This window comes from Trichoderma virens, assembly GCF_000170995.1.
Source record: "Trichoderma virens Gv29-8 chromosome Unknown TRIVIscaffold_1, whole genome shotgun sequence".
Taxonomy (NCBI): domain Eukaryota; kingdom Fungi; phylum Ascomycota; class Sordariomycetes; order Hypocreales; family Hypocreaceae; genus Trichoderma; species Trichoderma virens.
Window position 1 is genome coordinate 850,689 of NW_014013748.1, and position 13,060 is coordinate 863,748.

The window sequence follows — 13,060 nt, forward strand, 5'->3', positions numbered from 1 at the left end:
GAGATTGCCTCATCAGGCGAAACCAGTTTGGACCAGCCAATAATAGCCGCTGTCAAGACACAATCAGGGTGCGGCAGACGCTTGTTAAGGTACGGCTGACAGGCATCCTTGTTTTGCCGATTGGTAGGCAGTATTATTAGCTGACCAAATGGTCTGCCCAGGTGGACACTTTTGTTAGAGAACACGCCTCAGTGCGCTTACAAACAGTTAAACTGGATTGTCTACTTTCACTTCTTCCTAGGAGGATCAGAAAGGCTTTGCGAGGCAATATGGGCAGCGACGACGCATACCTGCTTACGGCGTCCCAGGCCCTCGCCAGAATTCGCGCTGGCGAACTGACGATTGAGGGCTATGCACGCTCATTGCTGCGGCGCATAGATGTGCGTGATACCGACGTCGGAGCGTGGGCGTATCTCGATAAGGACTATGTCCTTCAACAAGCGAGAGCTCTAGACAAGGTGCCGATGAAAGACAGAGGTCCTCTCCATGGAATGCCCATTGCCGTCAAGGATGTCATTTACACAAAGGGTATGCCGTGCCATTTTGCTTTGCGCCTTGACTGTGGAGATGTGTATCAGCAGAGCTAATAGCAGCGCGCGTCTAGATATGCCGACGGCTCACAACTCGCCAATCTACAAGGACGACTTTCCGAAGCTCGATGCAGCTTCCATTATCCTCCTCCGCCATGCTGGTGTATTGTTTCTTGGTTAGTTTGCAGTCTATCCACTCTCTTCCTTTTAACTCAGTATCGCTGACATGTTGTGCCCAGGCAAAACAACGACGGCCGAGTTCGCAGCCTCTTATACCGGGCCGTCCTCGACACGCAACCCGCACAACCCGTCCCGCACCCCGGGCGGCTCCTCCTCCGGCTCCGGAGCCGCCGTTGGAGATCTGCAGGCCCCGGTCGCGCTCGGCACCCAGACTGGCGGGTCCACCATCCGCCCTGGCTCTTTCAATGGCGTTTATTCCATCAAGCCCACCTGGAATGCCGTTTCCCGGGAGGGTCTGAAGATTTCCTCGCTGATGCTGGACACCATTGGCATTTTCGCCCGCGGCGTTGACGACCTAGACCTCGTCGCTGATGCATTCGCGCTGCGTGATGACGAGCCTAGTGGCTTTCAGAGCATCAAAGGCGCGCGCTTTGCCCTATGCAAGACGGTTGTCTGGCCAGTCGCAGGAGAAGGTACTCGCAATGCGATTGCCCGCGCTGTCGACATCCTTCGTGCTCATGGCGCAGAGGTAGAGGAGGTTGATCTGCCAACTGAGTTCGACGACCTGCCTCGCTGGCACAATGTCGTCCTGCAGACTGAAGGAGAGACTTTCTTCCTCCCCGAGCACCGCACTGCCAAGGACCAACTCTCTCCGCAGTTGGTTGGTTACGTCGAGCGAAAGGCTGGCTATGACCACCGTGAGCAGCTGAAAGCCCTTGACGGCATTGCTGCCTTGCGACCCAAGATTGACGAGATTGCCGGCAGATACACTGCTATTCTTACCCCCAGCGTGGTCGACGAAGCCCCGGAGGGGGTCGAGTGGACGGGCGACTCTGCGTTTTGCTCATGCTGGTCTGCGCTCCATACCCCGGTAATAAACATTCCGGGCTTTCAGGGACATACTGGCATGCCGATAGGTGTTTCGCTTGTGGCGCCGAGATATCGCGACCGCCATCTTCTCAAGGTGGCGAAGGAAGTGGGTAAGCTTTTCGAGGCAGAAGGCGGATGGAGGCGAAATGTGTAATAGCCGAGTGAAACCATTGTTTAAACGCTACAACAGGGGATTTACAGATATATGTGGTTTGTTACTTGCGGGTACATACATTAGACGTAGAGAACATGCTGGAAGAGCGTGGCAATAGTAGAAAAAAAAAAACTTAGCAGCAATATATGCTAAGCTCGATCTTATTCCTGTCTCATCTCATTAGCCTTTTGGGGGTTGTCATCCCTCTGGTATTAATTCGTATGTCTAGTTCATCAAGTAGCCGCTGGTTTGACCCGTACGATTTGTATCAATTATACGCATCTATTTGGCTGCGCAGGCAGCCATCACGCTTGCCGCAATAAATACGCGGTACTGGTTGCTCTCATTCTGTCAACTTGGCTGTTTGTTTCTCTTCGCTGCGACATTTTGATAGCCGCCCCAATTTGACCATGTCTGCATCTTGTACAGCCACGTTGATGTGTCCAACCCGCATATCCCCAGCTTAAACGTATTTTCCTGCCCCCTAGGCTACAGGTACATAGCCGGCAAGAAGTTAGCACAGTGTGAGAATTTCGTCTCAGAAGGCTCGCTTGTGCAGTCGGGCTGGCTCTACTAAATATGTATGTTGGCCTACCAAATAGGTAAGGCCGCAGCCCAAGACGCGGTCCAGGGGTAAATCAGGCAGCAACCGTAGCGAGAATATGCCTTGGGGTACGGAATATGCCTTAGGATATAACCTTGAGGTGGTTATATATCCTGACTTAGTCCACGGTAAGCTTGATTCAATCTTAATTTCATTCTCAAAAATTGATTGGAATGCGATCTAACCTACGTCTAGATGGACCTATGTCGTGACTGTCACAGTTTTGCCTGGGCCATCTCTCAAAGACTCGAACGATGGCCTGGACTAGATTCTTTCTGGGATGTCGACAGGCTGCGGGCAGATTCACGAAACTGCCGCCTTTGTAAAATGATATACGATGACCTTTTCGACGACCGTCAAGTGTGTACAAACTGTCTTGAGAAAATACCAGAGAAGCTTTCAAAGCTATTATACAGCTCATTTGATGATATTATATGTAGTACCACACTTAGTTGTTTGAGACTTTGGGGCGGTGGAAAGGATCTCATCGAAATAGCAATATGGAGCGATCACGGTAACTACCTTCCACCCTATATGTTTTCTCACTAGAGTGATGCATGTCAACACCAGTGTTAACAGTGCACCTAGGATCGCCTGCTGCCATTTCTGGAAGAATTTGCACTAAGCCACCCTTACCAAGTGATAACTGTCCAGAGGCGTTCACATTCATCAGATCTTGGTTTCAGACATGCTCTCAAAACCACGATTTATGTCGAAGAGCTCTGTCTAAATCGTATCTAGACGAAGTTGTAGGCCCAAAGCTTCCAACTCGAGTATTGGATGTTGGAACAACGAATCATGAGTCTGTTTCTCTCTTAGAAACCAACGGCCAGCGAGGAGATTTCTGCGCACTCAGCTACTGTTGGGGTCCAGAAGGTACCCAGACTATGATCACAACGAAAGATAATATCAACGATCACCTGAGCGGCATTCAATTCAGCAATTTGCCAAAAACCTTTCAAGATGCCGTCACTATTACACGTGAGCTTGGTATTCGTTATCTCTGGATTGACAGCCTTTGCATCATACAAGGGGACAAACGTGATTGGATGAAGGAATCTGCCAAGATGGCAGGAGTTTACCAGAACGCACACCTGGTGATTGCAGCTTCGGGAGCTACAAATCCAAAACAAGGTTGCTTTTCGAACAAGCGTCGATGCCCAACTGTTGTAGAAGTTCCATATTATTCAGCGGAAGGCCAGGAAGCTGGCTCTATGAAGCTCTCTATGCGTATCTATGGCAACGAATCACCTGCGTGGGGACCATTGGTTAAGAGAGGATGGGTCCTTCAGGAGTGGTATTTGGCGCGAAGAGTTCTGCATTATATGCCATCCGGCATTTCATGGAAGTGCAAGATGTTGGAGACAGGTGAAAGGTACCCATATGATATGCAGCAATACAACGATACATGGGAAGGTGTACTGGAGCAAATGTCTAGACGCCAGCTTACTCATAAGGAGGACCGGCTAGCAGCCTTGGAAGGATTGGCTCGGGCAAACGTCGAGGTGACAGGTGACAGATATAGCCTGGGTATCTTTGAATCAAGAATTCCAGAACAACTTCTCTGGTCAATGACGAAAAGAGCACGAACGTCAGAAGACCTAGGGGATATGCCTCATTGGTCTTGGGCTTCAAAGGGGGGGTGGAAGGCATTTTGGGCAACAAGTGGTACCAAGTGGCAGCAAATACACCACACGCAAGCCGTCATCGAATCATTTGGCATCCTGAAAGTCGATGGCTTTGTGGCACAATCTAGAACTTTCATCGCCAAATCTAGAAAATCAACCCGTAAGAGCGAGCAAGTATTTCGCGATCTATTCTCTACACTCAAGATGGACAGGAAAAACTCGTTGCACTGGATTCACAGCTTATCCAAAAAAGCTCGAACCATCGGTGTAGCCGCATTTGATAGAGAGCACTTTCCAAAGGTGCATATCCTTTTTCTCAAACGATGGAGAAACTACAGCTCGTAAGTCTTACATCATATATTACATTAATAACGGAAAGTTAAGTTGATTTGCTTGATATAGTTGGCACGTCTTCGATAACGAAGGAATGATTAGTAGAAATGATGTACGAGCATATAGAATTTTCGGCACTCATATGGAAACCGCTAACGAACTGATTAGATGCCGTACGGTGTCTTGCTCTTAGTACCGAGTCATGATAAAGAGGGCTGCTTCCGACGAGTCGGCATGGGATTTGTTATTCCAGGTCCAAAGAGTAACGAGGTATCAGCAGTTCGTCAAACTATCAGGCTCATCTGAGTGGCCTTATTTATTGGTATTGAGGTAGCCGTTCACTTAGCATTGTTTAAATACCTAGGTACCTATATATAGGTAGATACCTACCTATATATAGTCCCTCGAGTATCTACTACTATCGATACTATCTGCTACTATCTAGGTACCTATATATCTCTCTAGTACCTATCTGCTGCTGTCTTTGCTACCTAGGCAAGCAGCTTCAAAATCTACGTTGCCGTGAGCAACATCGATGGTAATATCACTCTTATTCTTGGCTTTAGACTTGTCAAGAGCCGCCGCATCCACCAGCACCGACACCGCCACGGCCCTTGCGCCTATCACTGCCACCTCCTCCGTTCGTTCTCCTCCACCGCAGAAGAAGAGCGGTGTCATATCTGCAAGAAAACGGGACGGGAGCTGGCAGCTTTAAATCACATTTGCATCACCCTCTATGCACTACACACGTGATGCCTGCCCATCATATCAATTTCCCTCTCTTCTCTTCTCTTTTCCCTCTTCTTTTTTTGCCCTCTCTCTCTCTCAAGAAATCTTATCATATGTAAGTATGTGAACCCATTGTCATATCGCCCGCATTGCGTTACTGACGGCTGGAATATATTCGCGTATTCCAACCTGTGAGCCAAGTGTGTCACCATACAGAGCAAGGACATCCAACCCGCTTCGCCCTTTGCCTTATTCTGTGATGCCTCTGTCCTCCTTTTGCTACTTTCCTTTCTTCCAGCATCTGCCACTATCTCAACTCGTGTGCCTCGCTCCAATTAGTTTTCAGGTCACCATGTTTGTTACAGATTGCCCGATTCCTTTAGGTTAACTCCAGTCCTCATAGTACGATGGAGCCTCAAGTTTCCACACAGCAACATCAATAGGCAGTGGCTCAGTACTGCTGAGAACGCGCAGTCTCTTGTCAGTGTGCGTAATTCTCCCGAACCGGCGCCTATCCCTCTTTCTATTAGGGCAGTTATTTTATGTGGCCGTCTCGGCCACAGTTGTAGCAGCTCCTAGCCTCGGCGGAGGACAAGTTCGACGGCCGGCGCTAGGGGGGCAGGGATGAGCGCCATGGAGGTGTCGGTGTTCGGTGATGGAGGCTGGATCGGGACGATGCGATGGCACCGCCTGCCATGTTTGTTGTTGCTGTTGCTACTGTTGTTGCTATGGTTGGAGCTGCTCTAGCTCCAGGTCCAGCTCTCGGGGCTCGAGTGCCTCTATCGTCTCCATGTGGTGGTTCTTCCATTGAACTACCTAGGTGAAGATGATGATTGGTTGGTGAGGAGTAGTTTTACTCTGCAGCCCCCCTTACGTTATATTCCATCTACCCAACTTCAATACGTTGGGACACATAATGCTAGATACATGTACGGAGTAGCCACTCCCTTTATCTGTCGCGCTCCCTGCGTATCAACTGCTGTGCAGCCGAGCGCTATCCTCAATGCTATCCTCAATATTTGTTCTCTTGAGCGCACCCATCAAGCTGCTGTTATTGCCCCGAGGTTCTATCTCGGCAGTACATGCAGGTTAGGTTGTCAATTTAAAGCCCGCCGTTGGCGCGTGCAACATTGGGGGTTGTGCTCAGCACTAGGCGATGACGTGGGTTGTCCAGTGTCTTTTCTTGTTTTGTGCATGCAGATTTTGTATCAACCACGTACTAAGTAAGGTTGAGTTGACGATGCGGTAAATGGAGTCTAGCGCATTCAACAAATTTGCATGGAACCCGGCCGTTAGCAATCGCAATGACTACTGCAACTCTTATTCGCAGCCTCAAAGCACTAGAAACTCCCAGCCATCGAATCTCTAGCCTGCAATCGGCAGCCCGTCCCCATGCGATCTGCGTCTCTGACCGAAACCGGCCCAGATCTCAATGCCGCTTATTCGCGGATCTGTGATTGTGATAGCCGAATCTGCGATAAGGGCCTCCCCCCAACGGCCTGAACCAGAGCCTAAAACCACCCGCTGGATCCCCCTCCCACAGCGCCGGGAAGCTCGCTGTGGCCCCCAATCGCCAGCGGGATCGGCTATCAGATAAAGCACCGAGCACTGCCCAAAACCCCAAAGCGTCCCCTCCACCTTTTCTCGTCTCGCACCAAGGCGATCGCTGACTCTGTCAACCCTCTGCTAGATGCACTTGCATCAAATCTGACAGATTCCCTGCAGCCCGACTGTCACCATCCGCCCCGGTCCCGCGCACCGCAACGCAAAACAAGAAAGAAACACCTCAACAGCCACGGCCCCAGCCCCCCCTGGCACTGCCAAAGTTCGCCTACAGCTATAGCTATAGTGTACTTGAATAGCTTCCTACAGATCCGGCAAGCGCTGGTACTGGTACAAGCACGAATCAAGGCGTCTTCCCAAGCCCGCGGAATCATCCGACCCCTTCCGAGCAGGCCCCCAATCCCCTGCTCTCGTCTCGCCATCTTCCTCAGCCCCCAGACCCCTTTCGAACGACGACGACATGATTCCGTCGCGAGTTGGAGGCCAGCCCTTGCGCTTGGCCGCTTCCCGTCCCATGCCTGGCTCCCGGCCCTCCATGAGCTTTAAGCCGGCTCGCCGCCCTGCCACCGGAGGGAACCGACACTGCTCATCATCTTCCAACGCTGGCTCTGGCTCTGGCTCTGGCTCTGGTGCAAACCCAAACGCAAAGATTCCTGCTCGTCTGCCTGGCATGTCTGAGAACGACCACGACGTTGAGCGCTACCTGCGCGAGAACCACCAGCGTCTCTTTGAGAACAACAAGAAGTGGGCCGATGAGAGGCTCAAGCAGGACCCCGACTTCTTCAAGCATCTCGCTGCTGGCCAGTCCCCCGAGTATCTCTGGATTGGATGCAGTGACTCTCGTATTCCCGCCGAGGCAATCACTGGTCTCCAGGCTGGTGAGGCCTTTGTCCACCGAAACATTGCCAACCTGGTCATCAGCACCGACCTCAACGTCATGAGTGTCATCAACTACGCTGTGCGCCATCTCAAGGTCAAGCACATTGTCGTCTGCGGCCACTACGGCTGCGGAGGTGTCAAGGCCGCCATGACCCCCAAGGACATGGGCCTGCTCAACCCCTGGCTGCGAAACATCCGCGACGTCTACAGGCTCTACGAGAAGGAGCTGGATGCCATTGAGGATGAGAAGAAGCGATACGACCGCCTGGTCGAGCTCAACGTCATGGAGCAGTGCCGCAACGTCATCAAGACGGCTGACGTGCAGTACTCGTTTGAGGAGAACCGATATCCCATTGTTCACGGCTGGGTCTTTGGCTTCGAGGATGGCCGCATTACCGACTTGAACGTCGACATGAAGAAGATGCTTGGAGACATTCAGAAGATTTACAACTTGACTGACTAAGGCGACTCTTTTGGGATATTCTTTTTGTACATTCCTTTTTTGTACTGTTCTGGATATGGATAAGGATGCAGCATGAGATTTTGGATCTGGGTGTGTGTGGGTGACAGGAGTCGATGGTTGGGTACATTGTTTGTTACTTTGGCATAGCATTCACAGATTGCGGTCATGATAGGTTCAGTTCAGTTCAGGGGTGGTGTTGATGCAAATGGAGTCTTTTTGCCCCGTCTCGCCTACAGCCAGCACCAAAGAGAGATCACCCGTCCTTTCCGGTTCTGGCTAACCAATCGCTGCGTGTGATTATTCCCAACTGTTCGACGACCCCCGCGTCTCTGCCCACACCTGACCAGGGATCGTCCCACTCAAATAAATTACCGCCTTTTTTATCTCGCAAGGCTGCCGGATCTAGACCACACGTGCCCTTTTGCTCAGGATAACTGGTAAATGGCCGAAACATGATAAGCTTGGGGTAAACGGGCTGTGCGTTGCATGTTACTCAGCTGACTACGGAGTACAGTATTCAACCTGTAGGTACGGAGTGCCAAGTTTACCTATCTGTCACAAACGAATCCAAGCTTGGACAATGGTCATCATTCTGCCAAGGGAAACGATCGCTTCGTATCTATATCCTGCCTTGCCGGTGCTGGGTATATTTTGCATCTTCAACCCCTTAAAGCTACAGCACGTAAAATAAATCCCTCTTCGGATGCTCGGACGAATCCTTCCATATCTCGCATGCTCTGATGCTCGGATGCTTCATCCAAATGACTCGTTTTTTTATGCTGCTAAGTAAATTAGCCATGGATAAGTGAACAGACATATCGAACCACTATACAGTTGCTGTCGTTTGCTAATATCTGGTATTCTCTCGACCTTCTTCTTCTATCGACTACTGCTACTACTTTTGTCATACCGAAATCTATATATACATAACATGCCACATGACAATCGGCCCATTACTAAACACAAAACTTGATAGGAAAATGGCGGTGTTGCGCATATCCCTCATACCTGTACAGGTACATCCGCTACACGAGTCTGAGTATGCGCTCGCATCATGACACTATCCCCTGTCTCTCTTCTCGAAAACGACACCCATGTCTTGAAGCTCGATACGGAAAACGTCTTCTTGAATCTTGGTCCGTCGTCTTCCGGACCCCCTTGGCCCCAGTGGCCCCTCTGCACGGCACCGTCTTCCAGAAGCCGGAAGCGCCGCTTGACGAGTTTCCACAGCTCGATGCCTGTAACGAACACCAAGGTGAATCCCACGGAGAGCGCCCACTCCCAGGAGATGCCAATGTGCTTAAAGAAGCGGGTATTGAGGAAGGGAATGTAGACGACGGGGAAGACGGACAGGCTGCCGATGATGACGGACCAAAACAGAAACCGGTTGCTGTAAATGTCCCTGAAAAAGGGGAAGAAGCTGTCGTCGTTGGGGTTGAGCCGGAACATGGACCGGCGGAGACTCTTGAACTCCCATGCGGAAATGAGGATGAGCCACGTCAGGAGCGCAAACGTCGCCGCTCGAGCCCGGAACACGGGGATGCAAGCGTCGGAAAACTTGGTATTGCAGTCGTAACCGAGGTTTCCGTCGTTGGCCCCGTAGATGATGATGCAGAACGTGCAGAGCGTGCACGCCCCCATCAGGATGCCGTAGACAATCATGTCGACGATGATCTGGTTGGTGAAGACGCCTCGCTTCTTGTCCTGGGGCAGCTTGCGCATCACCTCCTGGGCCGCGGCTTCGCGACCAAGTCCAAACGCCGGGAACGACGACGTGGCCATGTTGATCCAGATGATTTGCAAGGGGGAAACGGGGAAGACGGAGAAGCCCATCTCGTCGACGAAGCCGAGGCCCGCGACGAGGAGAATCACTTCGCCGACATTGGACGTGAGCAAGTGCAGCACGAATTTCTGGATATTGTCAAACATGCGACGGCCCTCGCGGATGGCGGCCACGATGGAGTTGAACTTGTCGTCGGTTAGCACAATCTTGGCCGCGGACTTGGCCACGTCGGAGCCAGAGCCCATGGCGATGCCGACATCTGCGCGAGAAAGGGATGGAGCATCGTTGACGCCGTCGCCAGTCATGGCCATGAAGGCCCCACGCCGACGAAGTGCCTCAATCATGCGGGTCTTGGTATCCGGAGCACAGCGGGCAATGACTAGCGGGAGCTCCTCCAGCGCATCAATCTCGGCATCTGTCATCTTATCAAACTCCGTGGCTTTCACCACGACCGACGTGGCGACGCTTTCAGGTAGGATATTGAGGTTTCTGGGGATGATGCCGACTTCTTTGGCAATGGCCTTGGCCGTCTCCGGGTGGTCGCCTGTAAGCATGTGGACCTTGATACCGGCCTGTGAACACTCCGATATAGAAGCTTTAGTCTCCCTACGGGGAGGATCGTAGATGCCGGCGAGGCCGAGAAGCACGAGGTTTTGCTCGGCTGTTGAGCGCAGTTGTTCGTCTTCCTCGGCAGAGCTTGATTGTTTGGATGTAAATCTTCCTTCCCACGGGCGATACGCCACGGCAAGGACTCGCTGGCCTTGTGATGCAAGAGCATTCATCTGCCCGAGAACAGATTCCTTTAATTCATCTGTCATGGGCTGCTGAGCTTCTCCAATGCCGGCGAAAGCACACATGTCAAGAATGCGCTCCACAGCACCCTTCGTAAAGACGATGCTATTCTCAGAGCCGGCAATCAAGCCATTTTCATCCTCGGGGGCGTTGTAGATGACTGACATGCGCTTGATGGAACTGTCAAAGGGGAACTCGGCGACTTGCTGCCATCCCTGCCCTTCGAGATTCTTCTTACCGTAATTAAAGCGGTGCGCAAAGACCTGAAGTGCAATCTCTGTTGGTTCGCCGGTGGTCTGCCACTTTTCTTCCTCTTGGTCGAATCTCACAGTGGCGAGGTTGCAGAGCGCAGAAGAGAGCAGGAAAGCACGTAGTTCGTCCGTCATTTTCGTCTCCGGCTCCGGGCTCTGCGGCTGCTTCGGCGACGAGATATTCAGTTTCTCATCCGGCACATCGAACTTGAGCACGGCGGCACTGCGCTCCTTATCATAGTCGCGCTTCTTCTCTTCCACGGGCTCTTGTGGAGTCTCGTCTTTGCTCTGCGAGTAGACGACACGTCCCTTTGTGGGATCGTTGGGATTTTGAGAATCGTGGACGGTGTAGACGTGGGAAGAGGGGATCCATGCTTGGCGCACAATCATGGCACCTTCAGTCAGCGTTCCGGTTTTATCGGAGCAGATGTTGGTGACGCCGCCGAGAGCCTCGAGGGCGGAGAGATCACGGACGACGACGTTGGCCTTGCGCATGACAGTTACGGCGACGACCATGGTGATTGTTAGGACACTATAAGTAGAGTCAGTTTGATGATACAAAATGATGAGAGACAAAGACTTACGCAACAAGAGACTCGGGAATGATGGCGATGCCAAGAGAGGTCGCATAGATGATGACCTCGTGCCGCATGTTAAAGTGATTAACACCAAACACAATCATGGCGAGAATAACGGCACAGCCAAACAGAAGATAGGCCAAGGCCGACAACTTGCGCTGCAGTGGCGTTCCCACCGTGAGGCCAAGAAACTTGCCCACAAAATCGTAGATGCGCTTCGACAAGCCAACGACAGGTTGCTTCTTGCCATACTTGCGCCAGTTCATCGACCGCCCAGCCTTGCGGCTCTTCTTGGCCGTCGAGGCAGCAATTTTGCCCACCTCGGTGGCCATGCCCGTGGCGACGACGATGCCTCTGCCGCGGCCTTTTTGCACGACAGTTGTGGCATAGGCCATGTTGATGCGGTCACCGATGCCGACCTCTGCTTCGGAGGTGGCAGCCGTATCGGAGCCATGGGCGGTGATGTAGTTGGATGTGATTTTCTCGACGGGAATGGATTCGCCGGTGAGTTGGCCTTCTTCGCAGGCGAGGTTCATGGCTTCGAAGAGGCGGAGGTCTGCGGGTACGGTGTCGCCCATTTTGAGGAAGACGATGTCACCAGGGACGACCTCGGAGCTATTCACCTGATTAGTATTGACAAAAATTGTTATGTTTGAAGATGGGAGGCTTACTTGGGGATGACCTGAGTATTGCCATCACGAAGGACCATGGCGCTGGGAGACGACAGAGCACGGAGAGCGTCCATGCGTTTCTCTGCACGGTACTCTTGCCAGAAGCCAATGGTGACGTTGAGAACGATGACACAAGCAAGGACTCCTCCTTCAATATAGTCTTGGATGCCAAAGCTAAGAGCCATGGCAAAGACAAGGACCTAGGATACAGCAATGTTAGGGGCCATAATGGAAAAAAAAAAAAAATTAGCAGATGGATTGTCATCTTACAATGATCATGGCATTGAGGATTTGCTTTGCGAGAATGCTATACCATGGTATAGTACCGCCCACGTCGAGTTCATTCTTGGGATATCTCGACTGCAGGTCAGAGACCTGCTCCGAGAGCAAACCTCGATCGACATGGGTTCCGAGGGCCTGTTCTGTTTCCTCGACGGTGAGCAAGAATGGGTGCTTGGGGAACTCAGCCATCAGGGCCTGGGGCTCTTATCAATAAAGTGGAAGATGGCAATGATAGGGCTGGACATAGATGACAGCTGAATCAGCGGTTCTGACTACAACAAAGTCTGGCTAGGTAGTTTGAACAAACGACTTTGAATAGAGATCTGGTTTTCTGGAAGTTGGAAGTCAAATATGCGGGGAATCATTGGGTATAAGTACTTGTCGAGAGGAGACATCTTGGCTGATGCGAGGCTTGCCACGAGCAACAAGTATTGCCATCATGAGTGAACTTTCGTGTCATGGCTTTATCAAGGCGGGTCAGACCGGCTACTAGTCGCCTTGGCGTCGGGTCGATGAGCGCGGAGGCTTGAATGGATAGTTTGCGTGGTGTTGAGGAGTTGTTTGCGGGAGAAAGGCACATTTGGATAGATTTATATTGTATGTAGTGACTGTAGCGGTGCCTGATTACTGTTGTTATGCAACATTACGCTTGTGATACATGTTCGGCACGAGGCTGTCTCAGACATTCGCGACGTAAACTCTCGGGAACTATTTTCACTTCAGCACCATCTGCATACGAGACAATCACATCATCCAGCCTCCAAGACAAG

The 13,060-nt window shown here is 51.5% G+C and overlaps 4 protein-coding genes across 4 annotated transcripts; 3 read left to right on the forward strand and 1 right to left on the reverse strand.

Moving 5' to 3' along the window:
• Window positions 1-269: 269 nt before the first annotated feature.
• On the forward strand, window positions 270-1,734 carry TRIVIDRAFT_33550 (uncharacterized protein; the record flags this gene model as incomplete). Its single annotated transcript, XM_014105736.1, has 3 exons — window positions 270-528; window positions 605-710; window positions 747-1,734. The coding sequence occupies 3 exons, from the start codon at window positions 270-272 to the stop codon at window positions 1,732-1,734; spliced, it is 1,353 nt and encodes a 450-aa protein (XP_013961211.1).
• Window positions 1,735-3,099: 1,365 nt separating this feature from the next.
• On the forward strand, window positions 3,100-3,690 carry TRIVIDRAFT_118660 (uncharacterized protein; the record flags this gene model as incomplete). Its single annotated transcript, XM_014105737.1, has 1 exon — window positions 3,100-3,690. A coding segment is annotated over one exon (591 nt), but the record flags the coding sequence as incomplete, so codon positions are not given.
• A 3,571-nt stretch (window positions 3,691-7,261) lies between these two features.
• Window positions 7,262-7,933, forward strand: TRIVIDRAFT_34869 (uncharacterized protein; the record flags this gene model as incomplete). Its single annotated transcript, XM_014105738.1, has 1 exon — window positions 7,262-7,933. The coding sequence occupies one exon, from the start codon at window positions 7,262-7,264 to the stop codon at window positions 7,931-7,933; it is 672 nt and encodes a 223-aa protein (XP_013961213.1).
• Window positions 7,934-8,935: 1,002 nt separating this feature from the next.
• Window positions 8,936-12,479, reverse strand: TRIVIDRAFT_34827 (cation transporting ATPase; the record flags this gene model as incomplete). Its single annotated transcript, XM_014105739.1, has 5 exons — window positions 8,936-10,966; window positions 11,060-11,291; window positions 11,344-11,952; window positions 12,009-12,208; window positions 12,279-12,479. 5 exons carry the CDS (start codon window positions 12,477-12,479, stop codon window positions 8,936-8,938), a joined length of 3,273 nt encoding a protein of 1,090 aa, XP_013961214.1.
• Window positions 12,480-13,060: the final 581 nt, after the last annotated feature.